This window comes from Symphodus melops (genome assembly GCF_947650265.1).
Source record: "Symphodus melops genome assembly, chromosome: 8".
Lineage (NCBI taxonomy): Eukaryota > Metazoa > Chordata > Actinopteri > Labriformes > Labridae > Symphodus > Symphodus melops.
Window position 1 is genome coordinate 5,949,790 of NC_136698.1, and position 22,760 is coordinate 5,972,549.

General features: G+C 39.6%; 1 protein-coding gene across 2 annotated transcripts in view; it reads right to left on the reverse strand.

The window, feature by feature from the left end:
- Window positions 1-22,760, reverse strand: part of lepr (leptin receptor) — a 38,851-nt gene that overhangs the window by 2,157 nt on the left and 13,934 nt on the right. Inside the window, exons 2-20 of one of the 2 annotated variants that reach the window (XM_079350016.1) lie at window positions 19,152-19,202; window positions 16,487-16,539; window positions 15,454-15,684; window positions 14,043-14,169; window positions 13,452-13,624; window positions 11,378-11,523; window positions 9,914-10,055; window positions 7,330-7,490; window positions 7,124-7,223; window positions 6,195-6,294; window positions 5,181-5,395; window positions 4,410-4,564; window positions 3,532-3,685; window positions 3,334-3,416; window positions 3,026-3,239; window positions 1,255-1,458; window positions 1,090-1,173; window positions 886-979; window positions 346-421 (exon numbers count right to left, since the gene is read on the reverse strand). In XM_079350016.1, the coding sequence (XP_079206142.1) occupies window positions 346-421; window positions 886-979; window positions 1,090-1,173; window positions 1,255-1,458; window positions 3,026-3,239; window positions 3,334-3,416; window positions 3,532-3,685; window positions 4,410-4,564; window positions 5,181-5,395; window positions 6,195-6,294; window positions 7,124-7,223; window positions 7,330-7,490; window positions 9,914-10,055; window positions 11,378-11,523; window positions 13,452-13,624; window positions 14,043-14,169; window positions 15,454-15,684; window positions 16,487-16,539; window positions 19,152-19,165 (2,526 nt within the window). In that variant the 5' untranslated portion in view covers window positions 19,166-19,202. Of the gene's footprint in view, window positions 1-345; window positions 422-885; window positions 980-1,089; window positions 1,174-1,254; window positions 1,459-3,025; window positions 3,240-3,333; window positions 3,417-3,531; window positions 3,686-4,409; window positions 4,565-5,180; window positions 5,396-6,194; window positions 6,295-7,123; window positions 7,224-7,329; window positions 7,491-9,913; window positions 10,056-11,377; window positions 11,524-13,451; window positions 13,625-14,042; window positions 14,170-15,453; window positions 15,685-16,483; window positions 16,540-19,151; window positions 19,203-22,760 lie in introns of both variants that reach the window. The other variant, XM_079350017.1, reaches the window with a different exon arrangement.

The window sequence follows — 22,760 nt, forward strand, 5'->3', positions numbered from 1 at the left end:
TAGTCAATGGAGTCAGAAATCTAGACAGAATGACATTCAGTAGCCGCAGGTCGACTTGAACCTGGGCCATCTACTAGGCTATGTGAGTGTTTTTTTTGTAACTGGTAGAATCCCCCCCCCCCCCAATAACACTTTAAGTTACCTTCTCCGGGATCGAGCACGTAGGGTCGTCAATATTAAATTCAAGATGTGATTCTAAAAATCTAACGATATCTACACTTGTTGTGTTGCCATGGCAACAAAAACAGAGGTCTGAGACATCAGAATGTGCATGCTGTCACATTCAAGAGCGATCAGATCAGTGTGTTTGCACACAGGCTGCTGTATTTTCACAATATTTTGTACCTTTTTCAGGTCGAGTCCTTTGGCCCAGGAGCACTTGTTGGGGTTGGGGACATCCTTCCACACAAACTTTTTCACTCTGCAAAGAAACACAGCAGATGTTTAGGCTTCTTTACTCCTTCTTAAGACTTTTATTCTCCCACACTCATTTCAGCTTCCTATCAGAGGTCATCAAGTGTAATTACACCTTTGTGACCCTTTAAATGTCATTCTCCTGATTGTTATGGAGAGTGTCGCTTCCCCCCTGATTAAACTCAGCCCCACATCCACCCCATGATTCGTCATTTTTTTACAAGTGTCTGGGTAAAAAAAGCCTAATTCAGTATCCAGTGATGCCACACATTTAATAGATACAACATCTGGATGTTTAAAAAGGGACTTTTTGAAAAGATGAAATTTCTCTGATGAGGCATCATAACACTGTTCACTCTTTTACCAAAAGAGGTTTAATATGAGAATTTTCTGTGTGCAGCAAATTCTGTGGCCGAACATTTATTTGTGTTTCTTTAAACTGACATAATTTCAGTCCTTTCTAACTCTTACTGGTTTTGGGAGAGAGCCAGGGTGACAAACAGGACGATGAAGAGAAAGGAGATAATCATGAGCATCATGTAGGCTGCAGGGTCTCCTCTGGTACCTGATGTGACAAACAAAAAACATAGTTATAATTTACAACATGATGAAATACTGTTATTTATCCTGTAACACTGTCACAACAGAAGAGACACAGCTGAATACTGAGCCTACCTGTAGTGTATATTGGCTCCCCTTCTCCATCAGCAAACACAGGGTACAAGTAGAAACCACACTCCTCAGAGTCAAAGAAATCACCTGAGCAGATACATGAACTCACGTTACTCTGAAGTTAAAATTAAAACAATAAATATCAAACAGAGAAGATGATGATGTTACCTCTGAGATAGATGGGGTGTTTTGTGTAAGGCAGTCTGGCCCATGTTTCTCCACTTAGGCCTCTGTGATGATCAGAGTCCTTCTGGCCCTGAGACCACTGGACCACCATGAACAGAGGCACAGAGCTGTTGTCCAACAGAGTCCATGACAGAGACACACACGTGCTGTTGATGACCAGCACACTGAACGAACGCACACGTCGGCCTGCAGAATGGAGAGGGGGGATAAACCAGCGTGAATCCCCTGTTTTGAAGTCAGAAGAGGTGGCAGTAGATTACATTAGCTAAAATTACATTAACTGCTCAGGTAAAAAGACAGACACCTGACAGCTTTACTTCAGTTTAGTAACACAGTATCTGCGCTCTGTTGTCTGACCTTTAGAGCTGAAAGATGCTACAAGACTGTGCAGTCAGAAGTCAATCATGTGTGAGTGTTAGCCAATCAGTGAGCCTTTATCATACTACAACTGGGTAACATTTTGACTTGCATGCTTTTTCACATGAAGTTAAAAAAAGAAAACAATGAACATATGAAACGAGAAACATAGAAATGTAGATCTGACTGATGATACAATAGGTCACTGAGTGGTTTCTTAATATGATGGTAAGCTTTTTACATCAGGTCGGCTAATTCACCCAGCTGTTAATAACTCTGAGAACATCATTTCTTACAATACTTGTATTTGAAAACCTTTTAAAAAGGAACAAGTTTGTTTTTGCCAGTTAGTAATTTCATGAAATCATGAGTAATAACTGATGGACAAACAACTGCCTGTCACACAAACATCTCAGTGCCTTACACAGAGAGAACCTTTAATCATTGAAACTGCTTGTTTTCACTGCAGTGTGGCTAATGGTAGCAGGGCCTCAATCAGAGCATTAATGGAGTCTTCAGAGACATGTTTTCGGTCCTAATGGACGGCTCACATGTTTCCATTTCTTTTTACGTCATTGTAGAAGTAAACTAACAATATTTGAAATAACAGTAAAAATTGGTTTGAAAAACTTCACAGGGTTGTTTCTTCATTCTATGACATGACTGACGTGGAGTTTTTGGGGGCCAATTACAATATGGATATTAGGAAGAGAAAAAAGTATTCGACCAATATCTTTCTTAGACCTGTCTTGGCCCTGCAGAGATCCCTAAAATGCAGTTATCTAACACTTGTAGAACAGATATACAGAATAAGGAAGAAAATATGATTATTTAACTAGAAACATGCACGAGTGTCACAGCTTGACCCTGGAGAGTGTTGATGCTTGTTGTTGTTCATATAGCGCCCCCTGCTGGAGACAGTCAGAATGAGAACTGCTAGTGTAAGGGTGAAATGAAACTCAAACACTGATCATTAATCAGAATGACCTTAACCTCTTTTTTTCACACTGCAACAAAGCCTCTCTGATCAGCTTCAGCTTGGAGATGAGAGCGTGTTAGAGAACTTCCATCATACCTGAGGAAACTCTTTGCTCCTTCTTTTGGCTGCTTCAATCTAAAAATACGAGTCGCTCTTGTTGCTCTGATGTATATTTTATAGGTTGAGATTTGTTTTTGTAATTAGCACAGACATTTAAAGAATCTTACAATAACATTTTTGTGATAAAACTATGATATCTACATTTTTAAACGTATTACGTGTGTCTACAGTATCTTAGCAAGGATGCTGCTGAAAAAGACAGACTGTAATATCAATCTGCTCCTCCTGTTGATGTGTATGTGTAAGAGAATAATAGACAAATGTCCTTCCTCCTAATAGTGCAGAAGAAGATCTCACGTTTGGGCTGTCTGTCCAGCGTCATGTTGAAGTTGTTTGTGGAGCTCCCCAGGCTGTTGTAGGCCTCCACAGTCACAGTTTGAAGCGACTGGTCCCACTCAAAGCTGTAGGATGAAGCCAGATCGATCTGCTCCCTCATCACAAAGCCACTCGAGGTCGTGTGCTGGACTATAAATCCATCCACGCAGTAAGACTGTCCTGATGTCTGCAGAGGCTGAGGATTAAAAACAGATGAATAATATTTTCATGTCGTGCTTTAATAAATGCTGATTTTAAGTCTTAAACAGATATGGCTTTAGTTTGTTTACCTCAAATAGCAGAGTGACATTAGTCTGGTTTCTGTACGGATCATCTTGAAGGAGCCTCCAGAAATTTGGGCCATGCTCCGGAGCTGAGAACGACAGGTGAGATGTGATTTTAAATTTTTTCTAGATTTTTTGTTGTTGTTGTGATTTTTATGTTATTAAAGAGTGAAATAAATGGTGCTTCTCTGTGCTTCTCTGTACCTCTGCTGTTTTGAGGTGTGGAGTAGACCGGCTCACTCCACTGGCTCCAGTATCCAGTGCCACTGGTGTGCATGCAGCGTACCTCTACCACATACACCCAGCACATGTCTGACACTGTGACCTCGGCCTGTGGGACCCGCACAGGATCCTGAACCTGCAGGCAAAAACAGTCTCCTTGGTTACTCGGTGCACAGAAAGTAATGAGGAAATATCTGATCTGATGGAGGACCCATCTGTTTCCTTCATCTACCAAAATGATGTTTACGCATGAAAACTTCTAAAGATATTTTTAGACTGACTGCATGACCATGGTCTCATTTCAGCTCCTATCTGATCATGTCAACCTGACCAGTTGAATTAATGTCTTACCCAGCAGAGTCCTGGGTAGATAAACATCTCTGTTATTGGTAGAACATTTTAGATTCATTTAGAAAATACAGCACTGTAAGTAGATTTTTCAGCTAATTTGACAAACCGTGTCACTACTTCATGACTCATCACATTGCTGAATATAACATGAATGTATAGTGATATTATCATAAATTTGAGCCACGTATTACGTTAACAAATGACATGTCAGCCTTGTAGCTTTTCAGAATAAAAACACAGTATTAAAGAGTAATATCTTAAAAGTGCTCTGTGTTCAAAATTATAATTACCGGTACTAAGTACTAAACGTACTGAAAATCGAAACTAAGATTTAGAGTAAAGTCAAGTCAACTTTATTTATATTGCACATTTATAACATCCATAACTTAAAAATAAGTTAAATAAATGGTTTTGTGATGCTCTGGAGGACATTGTGTATTTACCTGGAATCCTTAGTTCCACTTTGCTAAAGTTTCTATGAAAGCCAGTGTTTGAAAAAACAAGCTCACCCTCCACTCCGGCTGAGATCTCACAGAGGAAGGTGAGTGGTGACGAAACTGACACTGGAGTCCCTCGCTTGGCAGTAACGGCGGCTTCCACGTGACCGTCAGGACCCGGCTGCTCCGACTCACTGCCTTCACATTAGTGGGTGCGTATGGTTTCACTGAAAGTGGAAAATGATGAATAAAAAGTGTAAACATGCCTCATGAGCAATCAGGGAGACTGAGCCTGCACACTAAAAACTTTTAAAGACATTTGACACTTTCTGTCTCAGAACATCGGATATAATTTTAAGTATAAATAAATAAATAAAGGATTCATGTGTGTGATAATGTGTTGTTATAAGGTGATTTAATCCTCTTCAATAACGACTCCAAGACTGTGATATATCTATGCTATGAAATTACTGCTGCTTGATTTATCAAATAGATATTTCAACAATTTCTTAACTGACCATCAGGACATACATTTACATAAAAAAAATTTCACATTAAATCATACTAACCAAATTTATTTTCATCCTTTTTTTCCTCTTTCCTGTACATTCACGTTGCTGTTTGTTTGATTTCTTAATGTTTGTCTAATTGTTCCCCATTGTCATCTTTATGTCATTACAATTCTAACATTTTAAAATGACAATAATTAAGAATAAATGAACCAATAAGATATTATATTTGATTTGGTTTCAGAAACATGTTAGGGCTCTTCATGCAGGAAGTAATGATGCATTCTTCTGATGATTATGGCAACGATAAACTTTTTGATTCTGTCGTACTCACCGTGATCTATGGGAGACAGGTAGACGGGTTTAGACCTGACGGGGCCCAGTCTGGATGGGACCTCCAGCCACAGCTTGTAGCAGTTCATCCTCAGAGGCTGGATGGTGCATGTTTTCTGCCTGAAATTTACATGAAGACACGAAGGTCCCAGCTGCCCCACCGTCTCCCCCGCTCGCTCTTTCTCTTCCATCACATCGCAGGGCAGGTCGGCCCACCTGCGAGAAAGGAAAGGCTGTAGCACACCTGTCTTTTCTTCTCTTTTATATGTACTGGAAACAAACTCAACAGTCATGGTCAAATTCAACAGATTTACTCTATTAAAGAACTTTATTTTACATTTTCATATCTAACTTGGTTTTATGACTACACTTACTGTCCTACTACATTTGTCTAAACTCTTCGCTTAAGAGTTAACTTTCACATTTAAATTGTTCTTCCTGATGAAAACCATGTATGCTCAATAAAAAGGGATGACAAGCAAAATTTAACCACCATCTTCAATACATGATACTGTTATTTATTTCAAACGTGCTTTCAGTAACCACAGAAGAGATTACCTCGCCTACAGATTGTAACTTACAGACAATTATTGTTTTTTTTTGGTGGGGTGTTTTTTGATCTCTCACTTGCTGGCTTTATTTACATTCTGTTTTTTTGTAAATCAAACTTTATTGAACACCATTTTAATTTAGAAACCATTTGTTTACACTCAGTAAAGGGCTTGACAATCCCATCCTTCTGTCACCACTGAACTCTCACGTAGTCCCACAGTCTCAGGTGTAAAGTCTGCATCAGAGCCCTTAGGATGATTTGTCAGCCCTAAACTCGAGCAGGCTTATTTGTTACACAGACTCAGGCTCAGACAAACTTGGTGTCGTTCACATTCCAATAGGGTGTGTCTGTCTGGTCCTTTGTGTTCAGTCACTTCCAGGTTTCCTGACACGTTTGGTCCATTTACAATGACACAGCTTGTCCAAACATCTGATTACACTACAGAGTAAAACGTTTCTTTACCTGGATCTGAATATGGGGTTTGTCCACTGGTTGTTCTCCCAGCTACAGTCCATGGCATTGATATCCCCATTGGTCACACAGGTTATATCAATGGAAGCTCCTGAAACACAGAGACAAAAAAAAGAACCATACTCAGGTCAAAATAACAAACTTCACCTGAGGTGGCGCGTCTGTGTGCAACTGTGGACTATTTTTACATCTTTCCTGTCTTTGTTCACGGCAGCGGAAAAAAACAACAATAAAAGGGACACAGACTTCTAAACTTCAGAGGTGAAACACGGACTCCTAAACTGAACATAAACCGTGTCCTCGTTATGTTACATATGAAACGTTACCATCATATTATGTTCAGTGTACTCTGGTATTTGTGCATGCAAACAAAAAAAATAAAACTCTGAGGGAAGAGAGAAAGTGGGTTGTATGAAAGACTCAACACAAATTAATCAAATCATACCAAACCATATAAATAGATTCATCATTAAAGACAAGGTTGGTAATTTTCAACAGATACACAATATTACACTGAGATTTTAAATGAAACTGTCCTGGGAGAAATAAATAGCTCATGTGCTCTGAGAAAGGAACAAAGAAAATCTGTCATGTGTAGTGGTTTAATCCTGTAAAATCTTTCACCAATGTCTGCCACGAGTTACCAATCTGGTAATCAAATCAGGCCTCCTTGCCTACCTGCTCCTTCTCTAGCCCTTGTGTTTACGAGCCCACACTCAAAGCATGAGTTGAGGTCAGCTTCTGGACCAATGGCGCTTTTGCATGTAAGTGAGGGGGCCTGGCTTTTGAGGGAGCACGAAGGGTGAGGGGGGCGGGTGAAGACGGAGAACGGAGGGTATGCTACTTTCAAATTCATGCTGGTTTTCAAAAATTATCAACCCTGCCTTTAAGCTTTTCCATTATTTCCACACACTGCTCACCCTCGACATAGATCTGGCTGTACGGGATGTTCCACTCCTGAGTACACTGCAACAGGTCGTACAAGCGAGTCTCTGAAGGGCGCACTGTGATCTGGCTGACCTGGTTTGGGAAAGAAAAGGTAAAATCTCTTAAGTTATTTGCACTGAGCACAGTTTTGTCCGAGAGACAATCAAAGCAGACGGAGGCTAGTTTTGATTTCTCGTACCCATCGGTTGACCGGATGGTACTGGCTGTGATGAAGCTGCTGCTGGAAGTTTAGCATCCACACAGCCATGCTGGCGTCGACGTCGTGGTCGTTGAACACGCAGTACACTGTTACGTTCTCCCCCGGTTTCGCCAACACTTTCTCTGGGATGTAGCTCACCCCTGTACACATAAACACACAGATCAGGTTTCTGCAGGTACAAAGTTTGTTACCGTATTGTGACTCATAATAAAAACATTGAAAAAAATGATCAGTATGATGTTATATTGTCATCAGAATTAATATTATTATATTTTATTATGTTTGCACATAATAAAAAAAAACACATTTTCCTGTTATAACAAAAATATAAATGTCCATCACTTGAACCTCTTGTGCAATAATATATTACATTCACCTTTGATACTTACGTGCAATAATCTACAGAACTTACTCGATGTAATAACATGTTCTACTTTATGTGCACTGTGTGCATGTTAGTCTAACTCTTCAGGGATTTTGTTGACGCACGGTGGTCTGAAGGGCGTGTGAGGGCGTGAGCCAAACAACCTCACAGAAACTGCCAGCAAACAAAATCAAAGAAACGTGACTCATACACCAGCAGGTGAGCAGAGCAACAAAAGAAAGTCTCCAATTCAGTACAAAAGATGTTTCATGTATCTTCTGTCTTCACAGTATATACAATTGATATGCATTCAGAAACTTGCCAAGATCCATTCGTTCACCTTGATCTGTCACATTATTTACTTTTCTGGCCGTGTTTGAAAAGTTATTGTTGTTGAGTGGATGAGATGACTCAGAGTTGTTGAGTCTTTAAACTTTTGTCCTCATCATGACGCACTAACATGACAGCTTTTTGGACCAGGCCCAACGGAGAAGATGAGCAACACATGCACATGTAACAGTGACAAACAGGCAGATTCAAATTTGACCTAATTGTAATAATGTCACTGAAACTTTCGTTCTACTTTATGTGATGAACTAAAAAAGGATTAAAATGTAGTGATCAATCCAAACCCCCTTTCTAACAAGTTTCAGTGCCACTTTACAAGGAGCTTTAGGCTGAATCTGTCCACGCCATAGCTTTGAGATAGATTACTGCTTAATTTACGTATTTTAAAAATACCTCATCTCTCAGTCCATCAAGGAGATTTTAATGTTGAACTTGAAAAAAAATCTCTGGAGCTTCTTTAAGGTCTATTTGACAATAGTTTAGGTGGAACTTTTGATTTTCATTTTTCCTCCAGTTGCATTTCCCTCTTTATTGGGTTCTGTTTCTACGTCATATGTGTTGTTTTGTGTTTGTTACTTCAGGTTTAGGAGGACTGGAGTACAGTGAGGGTTTAGAGAAAGTGCTGGCATGCTTCTGCCTGTTAGATTATTTTAGTACACTTTTCATTTCTTCTGCTGAAGACCCTTAAAAACATGAAACAAGAGAACAATCCAACAAGAGCAGTCTTCTGTTCTGCCATGACAACATAGAGCACTTGATGTAATACTCGATAATAATCCCTCAGACTGAAGCAAACGTTTAGTAAGCAGTCTGATGGAGCAACAAACAAACTAAGAATAAAAGAAACCATGGACATGATGGCCTCTTGTCTTAAAAGGATAATTAAAAGATGGCAAAACATTTCTCAATTCCCTCTTCCAACATTTTAAGCTACTGTTATAAAATCTGGTGCATGTTCAGCACATTGCTGCAGCACACATTCTGACATTTGAATCAGTCTGTGGTGTCGCATTGGGAGATTTGTAGCTGGTCACTAACTTGCCTAACGACCTCTGAATCCAGGTCTAATGGCACGGACCGTATTATAATGAGCTCTTCATTTACAGTTTGATCTAATGAGGTTTTAATGGTTTAGCATAGACGTTGATCATCCTCAGAGCTGATTGAGGTCATCGGTGAATCCGTATCTGCAGGACCTCTCAGAGAAACTGGTCCTCAGGAAAGGTTCAAAATGTTAGCTAGCCAGTTCATTTTAAAGGGTGAAATTATATAATCAGACTCTGATTTTAGGGCCACAGCTGCAGACACCTTGGGAGTCCCTGGACTTAGTCTCTATGTTTGTTAGTGGTTCTAGAGGATCTAAATTTAACATGATCACAATGATGGATGAAATAAATCAGCCATGCTCACTCTCTAAAAAAGCTGTGCACAGCTTCTAGCTGAATGCAATGTTATTTACACTGACCATGCTAACATAGTTTTAGCAGGTTTGATAAATGTGTTCATCGGCTTAGTTTAACAGATTTTCTTGATGTTTTATAATGAGCTCTAAAAACTACATTTAAATAAAGACGAGGGAATGTTGTTCTTTTTTTTTTTAGGAACGTGGTCAATAAATCAAGAAATAAAGTAGTGAAGTAAAACTTTGATTTGATGATGTTGACTAAGTATCAGCTGGTCAGATATAGACGATGAATATCTGCAGAATCAACCAGTGTACTATGCCTTTTCTAAAGCCATGCTTGCATGAGGTTTAATTATTTTGTGCTCAATAAAAAAGTGAGGACAAAACATTTTTAGCGAGAGTTGTATTTGTTTTCTATCCAAACAGCAGTAAGGGGAACTTCTTACTGTCCAGGTAGATGTGGTGAGGTTCACTCCAGTCGCTCCACTGAGGAGGCGTGACCAGGCCGGAGCAGCGAACCTGGACGGTATAATTCAGTCTGGACTTTAGGTCCAAAGACAACCTGGGCTCTCCAGGTGTAGACAACACCTAGATACAGCAAAGAGAGAGAGGAAGAGAGAGAGAGAGAGAGAGAGAGCGTCAACATACACTCACAAACACAAACAAGTCAGGAGAGTTGGGTGTGTTTGCACATGAGAACCATGACCTCATCACGACAGGATTGTGATTGCAAGTTCATGTCTCATTAACGGTAACTGAACAGTGTCTAGACACCTGCCACTTTCTCACGTGTCAAAGTCAAGAAGTCGTTTTGCATCCACACATGAATAGCTGCAGCTGCAGAGTGAGGTCAGAAGTAGGTCATTCACTTTTCAGAAAATCTTTTTACCAAAATAAAATCTATTAAAGAAAATCAACCTGTTTAGGAATTTAAAGCTGCATGGCAGAGACCTGAAATTCATTTACACTGCTGAGATGATTTTTATTATTTGTTCATAGTTGAAATATTACTTTTTATCCTGCCTACCCACGATGATTTTACTTTGATAGTCTCTGTATGCAGTATACACGACATATCTGGCCATGCATAAATAATCCTTTCTCTATTCCTCTTAAAATGTTTAGTTTGAATTTCCTGATTCTAGGTAATGCTCTAAAAGATATTCTTTTCATTTATAAAGTGCCTTTAGCAAATTCTTGATCTTAGGCTTTATGTGTTATTGAAACAGTAGTCATATTTTATCCATGCGTCTAAAGGAGTCTTTAACAGTAAGTCCAGAGTCTGGCCCCTGAATGAATCATGAGGCTTGTGATCCACTGCTGAACACTGAGTGCACTGTTGAATGTTGATTACAGTGCGAGGCTGTTAAAACTTTAACTGACTGTGAACATGTCAAACTAAATAAACACAATGCCTCAACAGTGGAAATTATAGCTTAGTAAAAAGTGGCACTGCAAAGCAGGGCAAATACACAAAGTGTGTGAAGAATAACGGCATAAGTAGGACTTAACCATCCTCTAAAGTCTGTAAAACCTGACTGCATATTTGTATCTTCTCCTATTGAAGCAGGATTTGCTTCTGACTTTGAGGCTTTTCGAACCTGAATGAAAACCTGCAATTCATCTCTGAGGTGTCTACGAATGGCGTGCTAGGATGAAATGAATCGCTGGAGTTTTTAATGTATTTTAAACGTAAGAAAACCATCACATTTCTGCAAAGTTTATTTCACACTGTCCTAATAAAAATGTCAATAAATAGTTAAATTGATCATAATCTGGTGCAATGTAGAGATGTTTAATCCGTAAACCAAATGATCTCATATCGTATCATAATACCAAAAAAAAAAAAAAAAAAAAAAGCCCATGGTAAAGCGACAGAAGTAAAGTTCTCCAGAGAAATATGACATTACCTGCCAGGCTGGGTGATGGGTGGAGGAGTATCTGACCTCGTATCTCAGCGGGCCAGAGACAAAGTCGGACAGGTCTTCCCAGTGTAAGATGAGCTCCGCCTCAATGGTCTGGATGTGTGACAGGTTGACTGGAGGACTTGGTTTCACTGTGGAGAAGAAAAAGGGACAATCTCAAATACAGACACGCACATAGATATAAAGATCATTGTTTCTACAACACAACCAGTATACATTGGACAGATTATCTGCATTTATAAAGCCACTTTAATCACCTTTAATATCAAGTGACATTTAATCAAAGCTGACTAAATCTCATGGATTATTACACAACAGGTAGAGGATCACATTTGCCTTTTGGATAATCAAATGACTATACGAGTTAGTGAGCCTAAAGGTCATGTATGATTCTGATCTTGTGTTTACTTGCTGAGCTGTTTATTTACTGTCTCTTGGAAAAAATGACATCTCAGCACTGTACATCTGAAAGTGGCATATGCTTTAATTACTCCTATTTACACACAATGGAGATCAATACAGTCCTAACCCTTATAGCAGGATTATCAATATTAGAAACATAAATTTAAAGCATCTTGAGCTCACAGTTGATGAAAAATATTGAGAAAAAATGATTTAATTTGTCAGCTTGGCATTCATTTGAAAATGTATTATCCCTTTTGGTCTTTACATACATCTATATTAAATATGATGCAGTGTACCTACATGTCAATGATCAGTGCAGTGCAAGGGGTTTCATACTGAGACTGAATGATGATTTCCGGTGCTTTCAGAGGTGTAAATCAACACTAACATGAACTGTCATTTAATGCAGAGAAGCCCAGATAAATACATCAATCAATAGTGACAATTACACAAAGAGATAATTGAGTCTCATACAGCGTGAAGCCTAACTCTGGCTGCCTGCTGGAAGAGAGGAGATTACTCAACATTATGAGTAAGAGCTCAAATATTTATTTTCCAGACCACATCAGGGAAAACACAGGCTTCTTGTTCTCTGCTGAAGAACTCATGTGAACACGTTACTTAAGGAGAAGCACACTTGATTACCTTATTATATGATCATATTATAACATGTTACTTAAAGTTATAGCCAACTGAGCTGCTTATATTTAACTATTCTGTCTTCAAAGGGCAGAATCCAGTAACTACAGATACAGTGAATAGAATAAAAAAAGGTGTTATTTCTATTAATACAACATTATCCTGAACCACCAAAGACACGGGCCTACTGGAATATATGCAGTGGATCATTAACACAAACTCCTCAGTTTCTGTCCTGCTCTGTGAGTTTCTCTTAAAGTTTTAGTTGAACCATGAAAACTCTCTGTCCCTGTGGGTATCTCACAGAATGGATGTGGTTGCACACACACAGAATAAGGTCACGGCTCAGCAGCTCCCCACTATTCCAGTCATGTTCACCAACCACAACAGAATGAAAATTTTTTGTCCTTATTTGATCAGATTCACCTCGTTAAAAGTGGAAGTCTGCGATACGAAGGTGTTTTAAAGATGGAGGAGACCTAAATCATCTCAGCACATGTCTGGATTTATTATTAGGGCTCAAATATCGGGAACTGAGTGACCTTGAAAATCAAAGTGAATGCTGGGAACATGCTTCTTTGATGTCTTACTGTAATGCACTTAACAGCGTATGTAAGTAACCGATAAGTGAGGTCAAACTCAAACACATGAAACACCACCAAGTGTAAGGATTGTGTCAACATTTTAAAGCTTCAGATTTACATAGAGGCTTTGGAATAACTCTTGAGAAATCCGTCCATCAGTACGAGTATATAACAAAAGACAGAAGAAGAATTTATGATCACTTCATTAAAAGCTGAACCCTAACTCTGCATCTTTCACACTTGATTCATCATCCTCTTACTGTTATCAGAGGTTGAAGAACACTTTCGGTTTTTTATTTGAATTCTGTTTGATTGAACTTTATTTGTTATTTTGAATATTTTTTTTTTATATTTACTTAAATTGTATGTTACAGATTTAAAGAGTGTCTAACTAAAACAAAGAAAGAGACAAAAGGAAAACTTTTCCGTACCAGGTCGAGAAGGAATCCTAAGAAGGAGTGGTGGGACTACAGTGTCAGAGATGCTGATGGTTACCATGGTGACAAAGCTTGTTGCTGCATCAAGAGGGAGCGAACAAGTGAAGGAATCCTCTGACGTACAGAACACAGGGTTATAAGAGGCGGACTCTTCATCGCCCTCTGACCTGGAAATGGTTAGCAAAATATACAGTTTTTTTAAAGTGGACCATACAGTGCACATAAAACATCTGAAACTAAATAGGTAGATCTGTTTGTATTTACAACTATTAATTTAAGGAATAACCCTATAAAACTGTCCAGTGTTTGGCACGTGTTATACAGTAAGTGTGTCAGATCAGTTGTGAACTGGCCCTTTTTATTCTCACTACAATAATAGCCTGGAGCCACAGTGATATCACACAGCTTCCTCTCTGCTGATCAAAGTTCAGAAGAAAAACTCAACCCCCAACTGAGCAGTCGGGAAGGGGTCAGATCTAAACACACACACACACACACACACACACACAGATTCATTCGCACAGACAAATAACAGTATATTGAAACGACTGTAAAAGAATAAGAAAGGGCCAGCTTTATACTCACAACAGACGCTGAAAGCTAAATGCAATGGGACCCAACTCCACAGTGGTTAAGGTTGGACTGCGAGACTGAAGGTCACAAGTTAGATTTTCCCAGTTGTCGACTCTGCACAGTATGTCCAAACAGGTGCCTGGGAAGAAATTACATTTGCATGTTATCAGCATGTTCAGTTCCTCATGACAGTGTTCTCCGAATGAGACCTTCTGAGAAAACAAGCAAGCTAAATATTAAACCTCAGCGAGGAAACTGCACGTGCGCTCGCAACCACCTCAATTTAGCCTGTTAGTGCTCAAATGTGCTATCAGTAGGACGACACCGACTGCTTGATTTCCTGTCCGGGTTGTCATATTCTGTCCAGCTTGATGCAAGCCTGCAGCACATTCTGTCAAAAGTAGACGAGCAGCGTATTAGAAATGAAGACGGATGCTGTGTGGACACAATGATCGACTAGAGTGGGTGCTAAATATTTCTACAGTGTAGCACGGAGCACTGATGAACCGCAGCACACGGAGTATGTGTGAGTTACTGACGTGCACGACTGTGAAAAATGAGAAGGCCAACATTTTTTCATATACCAATGAGATACATGTAAGGTGTATAAGGTCAGTTTTTAGCCTTAAACATTAAAATATTCTATGTTGGATTTTGTTTTGTTTTCAGGCGAAAACTTGGAATTCAGTGAATTTTACGACTCTGCCCTAGAAGCTAGCATCAACAGCTGCTTTACTTTGTTTTATTGTGTTATAGTTTGTATCCTCTACTTTTCTGTCTTTCATTGTTCTGCTGTTTAAAGCTGAAAAGTTTTCACTAATCACCATTGATCTGGGTGTGTCACAGCACCTTCAAGATCAAGGCAAACAAACAAATCCTCCTCACCTCCTTCATGTTGTCTCACCTTCGTCTTCACCTCCACGCTGACAACATCAACAGCGGGTTTTATAATTATGACTCACTTGAAGTAGTCTTTTGTTTTTCATCTCAACAACCTTCGTACTTTCTCTTCTAGCTAGAGAGCAGAAATGCCAAATGGTTTCCTACACGGAGGAGGTAAGAAACGGCTTACTGGACTCCGTTGTGCTTGCTGATAAAAGGGGATCCCTGTGAGTTGGGTCGTCTAGTGATCAGGACAACAAGCCTGGAGGGATGGCTGCAGCAAAGTCATTAAAGTGTAATGAGCCTGTCAGGCTGGTGTTAGGGGCTTCTCTATCACTGACAACTGATGGTGCTGCGTGTAGAATTATTCATCTCTGTTGCACTAAACCTGCTGTGTGATCTAATGAGCTGGAGTCATCACACAGCCCCCCTGTTACAGCCAGTGTTCAGGACGACACTTGAATCTCTTGAATGTTATCTTGCAAATAGTCACACAGTGGCTTAAAAAATGTGTAAATTCAAGTGTTATTGAAACTCTTACCGGCAGAGGTCCCATGAGGTTGGGATCCAGTTGTCGAGCTCCTGAAGTTGCAGCGGGGATCATGAGGGAGGATTGATTCAGAGCGGTTCGACTCCAGTGCGTGTGTGTCCTCTCCCTCCACGTTGAGGTGGGCTACAGGTGAGTCACAGCACAGCTCATCCTGCCACGGGAGGTCGAAGACATCTGAGCGGAGAGGGGGAACTTCATCGGACTCTGAACACTGAACACCAGCTCAAAGAGAGACAGCAAAGTAAAACCAGGTTTGACACAAGGACAAGAAAAACTGAACGTACAGTGAACCAAAAACAACTGGCCTTTGAAGAATGCATGCGTTTCAGTCCAACTTTCCCAATAAATGCTTCGTAAGAGATTAATCATGATTATACTGCAGGATGATATAGACTAGGTTTAAGTGACAATCATTCTGGTACATTAGTTTTTACAACACCCTCACCTTTTCATTTAAGTTTAAGTAGTTTTTATTTTGAGTCTAGTCTCTAGTTATTTCTCCCATTGAGAGCCACAGTAAGAGCCTTGAGAGTTCAAGCAAGTTGTACTTTTGATTCAGCGCAGGTGAAAGTCATGATACAGTGTATGATGTACTCGTAATGTCAAAGGAGAGAATAGTGGTTTTCATTCTTGTGGAAATCATCACAGGAGCTGCACAAGGGAAATCTGTGGGTGTAGCACAATGTATCTTTAGGACTCTAGTGTCAACACAGGTATAAGGCTGCTGTGTACTGTGTGTCTGAAGATTAAGTAGACTCATACATCAAAGAAGAAATGTCACGTACAAGCTGAACCTTACACTCCTACTTGTAATAGATGTGTAAGGTTCCTTGATTTGATGAGTATCGTCCACATGCTGGAGTGAAAATCTTGTTTTCAATTGCACCTTCCTATCCTGTCAGTTTCAGCTGTAATAATATTTTCAGAATCTATCTTCCAGGACCAAAACCTTTGCCTCACATTGTGCAATATTGCAAGAACGTAAAGTTCATGTTACAACAGTTGTGTTGGACGTAGGACTCACTGTGGGCCAGCAGGGAAATATGCATCAGGACTGTCAACATCACGCACCAAACCCTGCAGAGAAATAGAGAGAAAGGGGATGAGTGATGGAGAGGGTGAGAAGTGAGAAGGAAAACATGAGAGTGCAGCTGCATAAAGGTCAAGCGAACACAGATAGGAATCGTGAGAAGGAACAAAACACTGTATAAAACTGGAGTGACAGAAATCAAGGAAAGTCGTACAGCAGTTGGCTTATAGTACTGACAATTTCAACAACATTCAAGTGGGTACATGTTTGTTCCTCATGATAGTATGTTGATACTTGTGAGTCTGTATGTGTATTAACAGTACATACTGTATAATATTGGGTGGAAATCTCGATAAGAAACATGTCGCAATATTACGATAATGCTGCAATACAGTGAGTCTGAAGTAATCAATATATAGCAACACGATCATATCGATACTTTATGACGTCTGATGAACTGAAGAATAAGAAATGTCACTAAAAAGCTTAATGTACTTATTCACAACAATTTGGGGTCAGCTTCACCTTTTAACGCCCTTCCTCCTTTAACTTCCTTTCACTGCTGTCCGACATTAAGCCACTCTTCTCTTCTTCTTCTGTTCTGCTGTCAACCTCTTATTTGGTCAATTCTCTTCTATCCACCTGACTCTCATTCATGTCATGAGCACCGAGGAGTCAGGAGGTACTCACACAGGGACTTAACTGTTGTATCACACGTCAGGACGACAACGTATTCCTTCAGCAATATTTTGTCACACCCCCATATATACATAATTATCCTATTTATCCGTTTATTTTGATGTGCATACTTCAAAAGTTGAATCATTTCATTATTTTATTTTCTTCTTTTTTTTGGTCTGGGTGATCAATGTACTGCACTTCCATTTGTGATGCTTAAAGGAAACAATAAATATGAGGACAGAAGTGGAGAACTGTGATAATCAGTGTTTTAGAGGATCCTCAGTATGACTTAGCTGGAAACAGGAGCACGTTCTGCAGGCTCGGCATGATGCACCAGTCCATGGTTAATGACAATAAAGAATGAATTACTTTCTCCGACTATGACGACAAAAGAATTGGTGTGATGAGACATCAGTGGGAGGCGTAGCAGTGGCAGACACTGAATTTTCACACAGTAATACAGTAAGTAGTGGAGGAACTGGAGAACCAACTTCTTCCTTCAGTTAATGACTCATCTGGCAGAAAGTCTTCGCTGCGTTGTTGTGACACACGACGCTGGGTTAGCAGTTCACTTTAACCACAACTTGTAGCGTCTACTTCTGCTCAGGCACCTGCCTCCTTCATCCAGCAGCATCTGCCTCTAGTCTTTGAGCTCATGAACCTCAGTGAAACCAGCTCCATTGCACTTCTCTGAATCGGAGTTTTCACATTAAACTTTTCAAACTGAAGTGAAAGAATTGTGCTTTCTATCACATAGAAGGAGCTGCTCCATCTCGTGTGAATGACTTGCTGACTAGATGTAGTCACTTGCAGTTCATTCTGAATGTATTCAAAGTGAGACTGTGAGAGTGTTTAAAGGGCCCACTGATCTTTTTCCATTGATGGCGTGGATCAGCGCCACAAGTCCGATCTCAGATATGTAATTTAATTGTCATTAACTGACCCTGATACCATCTTTACCTATTATGTTCTCTACTTCATTGTTATCTGACACTGTTAGTTACATTAAAGTGGAACTTGGTGTTACATCTTTTCTGTAAGATACGTACATAACGATCCCAAAAAGCTCACAGTTTGGATAAAGTCTCTTTTTTCCATGTAGGTTTGGTCGAGTTTGAAATTGCACTGATACTTGGTTGTGGCTGAAGCTGGACCTTTCCTTATTAAAGTCATTCATCAAACTCTGTTTACTCTCAATTATTTGCTTGAACACTCGAATATCATTATTCCCCTCCAAAGAACATCAGTTGGGAGAAGGTGTAATAAAGTAATAGGCAGGCATGTGAAGTAAATAAGCCGCTCTTACTGTGTCGGCATCCCACTTGCAAATCCATGCAGTTGAAGATTTCACTTTAAACTATTCGATCAAACGTTGGCCAAGAAATGAGTCTGCACTCCTGCAGAACCTGTTACTCAGACAGACAGTGGAGATGCCTCTGAAGTAACGTGAATATAAAAAGTCAAAAATGTTGTCACACATTGAAACCCAGGATTTAAAGATGCTCGGACACTTTTCCACCTGCAAATCACCGAAGCCTTATTTGTTGTGCTGTTATCACCTGCTTCCATTATTAAGCTTTGACTCTGCAATGATGAAGCCATTTTCTCATTAAATCCTGCCCCTGAAATCCTCCTAAACTCGGACAAAATTTTACAGCTGCAAAAAGCAGAACTCCACTCTCACAGTTAAATGTCTGTCTTTTATCTGATTATGAAGCAAGGACTCATCTAATTGAACATTTGCTTACGAATGCTCATGATGAAGAAGTAACAAACCCTGAGAATCTCCTTCAATCTGTCCTTTGAGATCAGACGATGTAAATGCATTTTCTGTGTGTTAGGATGCGGGACAACATCCTTCATCTGTTTGAAGTGGATACAACCAACAGAGAGCGACCTAAACTTCCGTGCTTGCAAAGCCTGCAACTACATCAAGTCATGTTGCTTCAGTTATTCGCCGACATGCAGCAGTACTTACATCTTAATAGTCATTGTGTGTGCATGGCCTGGTCGCCGGGGTTGAATCTCACTGAGGAGGACAGAGAGAGAAGCTTTTTAGAGGTTGTAACCCAACGAGGGCTTGAAACAGGTACATCATTTCTTCCTCCAGCAAGACGAGGACCTGTGTCGTGATTGGAATAAAGAAAGGTGATTTCACATTAAGGACCACCGCTTTAAATTCTTTAGCGGAGGCAGAACAAGAAGGACAGAAGAGGTAATCCTTTGTACTCGTGGCATACAAAACAGCTGAGGAAGTAGGCAGATCTTCCTCTCTGAGAGCAGCATCCTCTCCTTCTGAAACCGGCACCAATTCAAAACTGCACAGCTGCTGTTCATTCATGAGAAAAGCTAATTCTCCGTCTCAGCATAAGGAAGTGTTCATGCAGTGAAATCACTTCTTCACTTTTCTCTGGAATATCATCAAAATATGTCTGAAACATTTCCCTACTTTTTTTTTTCATATGAAGCAGCTCAGCAAACTCTAAAAATCCAACCTATTGTTCATTTCTTAACACTTTTGTCTGACCGTTTCTCTTGTTTTTAATGAATGGGTTTTGCTTCAGTTTTGACGGACAGATCTCTTCATTATAAAGCTCTCTGCTGCTTGTTCTGGTGCAAAACCCAGAGCAGAGAAGCAATAAATTAATATAGTGTAGCCCTCCACAAGCTGGCGAGCACATCTATTAATTTAATGATAAGGTAGATGAGACAAAAAGCATGCCGAGGAAAACAAGCTCAAGTGCGTTCCAGAGAGTCCATGCCAGGAACAGTGTTGACGGTGTTTCCGAAAAGAGGATAATCTGAAAACCCATCGGTAAACATCTCCAAAATCTTCTCAATGTTCAGAAAAATCTGTAATAGTTTGTTTTCCACAGGAAACAAACACACACAGGGTGAACAATCCACCTTGAAAACCTTAAATTGTCTATCTCAGGACGCAGAGCAGGAAATTCACTCTCATGTATTCAAACACATCTGTCCTCATGCAGCTGTCAACACCTTTAGACCACAACAACAGGGCACTGACCTGTCATGTAGCCTCTGTGTTTTCACACTGACAAGCAGAGTTGTTTCCATGTTAAACTGGAACACAGACATGAACCACAGCACTGTGTTTGACCTTAATGCGGCTCGGTAGTTGCCGTTGATTTTTTTACAAAAGATGAAACACTTTGAATCAGTTTCAGAGTAATCGTTTCAGCTTCATTTGGGTGTTTTATTCCATCTGATTTTGTTAAATCAATATATGAAAATATATTGATTTAACTACATATTTCATGCTGTTAAAATAGGGATAGGACAAGTTTATAATCCACATTCCAGACATGTAATGCAGTTTTCTTCTAGCCGTTTCAAGGAAATCAATGAAGAGCCCCTTAAAAGCCTCAGGCTGGAGTAAAAGATCAAGCCAATTACTATTTGTATATCAGACAGTCAAATGCAACAAGCTACGAGTATTTTTGCTCGAAAAGATTTGGCCTCAACCCAATCCCATCCAAAGGCTTTGATAAGGACTGTGACGGAGCGATGTGGAGGATATCTCTTTTCAGATTACATATGAATCATATCATATCAACATCTTTAATGGGGTTTCTGATCAGTCTCTTGGGAAACTATTCATGGATAACGAGATATTTCCCCTGAATTCAATCGCTGACTCATCAAAGTGCATTTCATGCTAATAACCAAAATACATTTCTCAAAAAAGTCAACACTGCCTGCAAGTAATCCTGCTCAGAATCATCACAACCCACAAATGTATAATCCATTCACTTCTTAATAAGATAACAGTCACAGTATCAACTATCATCCCACAGAATTTAGGAACATAACCAGCATTACCAGTAAACACAGATACATCACCTTCAATGTATGGCTCTTTTATATGCATTGTTGTAGTCTGAGAGAGAGGTCAGGATTTAGAACTTCACCAGATTCAGCCTGCCGTGTCATTTATCTTTACACAAACCATCTGATTTATACAATATCAAGAAGTTGCTTAAATTAAAAAAAAAAAACAATTTCCCACACCCAAAGTGCCTTTTTCCAGTTGCTTTTTTTATCTACCAGATCCAACCCAATGACTCAACATGAAGAAGCTTAGTTTATTGTGATGCTTTTTCAAATGCTTCACAATGTTTTCCACTTTCAAAAAGTCACAACATATCTAAAATCAGAATTTTGGATGATTCATTTTCTTCTGGTTGATTACTCACCGCAGCTCTAAACTTCAGTTAAAGTAAAAGACCACTGTATGATGTCACACGTACAAGTCATAGACTGTAAATAATGCTGTCTATGTGTCCAGCATTAAAAACGAAAAAGAAATGAAAAACAAAGTACTCATGACATAGAAAGATTTTAGAGTCAAGTTGGAGCTATTTTTTGATCAGACTGATGTATTTTTGTGTGTAATGAATTACAGTGTACAGTAAAGAAATGAATTACCGATATTACAGGTTTGTTTACGTTTTGTTTTTAACATTTGCATGAATGATAAAAATGTCAAGATAAACTTAAAACAAAATCTTTTCAAATCATATGTAGAGCAATATACTGTATGCTAAACGTAGCATAACATGGAGATACAAAAAAAACAACAACCTAAAAGTATATCAAAATGCTGCTGTAGTATTACATACCTGAGAAAAAGGTTGTTTTTGGGTTTGTTTGTTTGTTTGTTTTTGGGGGGGGGGGGGGGTTTACAGAAAATTCAATCACTGCAGCATCATTGAGCAACAGGTTCTATATCACACTGATTCAGATGCTACACATGTTTTAGTTTAGTTTTATGCTGTAACAAAGACCAGGTCTGACAGGTGAATTGTACTGATGCTCTCTGAGCTTCACAGCACTGACAGAGAGAATAAGGAGTTATGAATGTCTGGCTGCAATCTAAGTTACTGCTTCCTCTTCATAGTCTTTGGAAACACTCCGACAAATAAAAACAATAACGTGAAACTATTTTTCCGACATGTTAGGGAAGCTCTGCCTCCAGCTATTCATCCAGCTCTGACTCACTGCCTGCCTGCCTGCCTGCCTGCCTGCCTGCGCGCGCGCGCCGGGGCTTGTCTCCCTCCACCACAGCCAGCAGAGGAGGAGGACTATTTCTCACAACTCTCACTATATGAATATTGCACCATAAACACGACAATAAAACAGAAAGATAAACTCATTGCATTTTAGAACGAGAAGTTCACAACGAAAAGTAAAATATATGCCTGAAAACGCAACATGTAGGCTACAGCACTTTAAGATGTGGGAAAGCATTCAGGCTGCCAGCTTGACACAGGTGAGTAATTCCCCACTTCTGTGTGAAATACTGTAAGGTTACAATAAACTATAAAAAACACGAATAAAGTGGATGTCGAGGGCAAAGCCTAATAGTTACATTTTATAATATTGAGAGTGTCTCCTTACATCACACTTTGGTATTTCCTCCGTGTTCAGGTTTCTCCTTGTGTCCGCTTCAGGAGTTTGTTCAGGTAAATTGAAATCCAGAGTCAGAGTACCCCGTCCATGTTTCAGTCCGGCTTGTTAGATAGAATTTAACAAATACACTCACGCCACTGCTGTTTCCTATAGC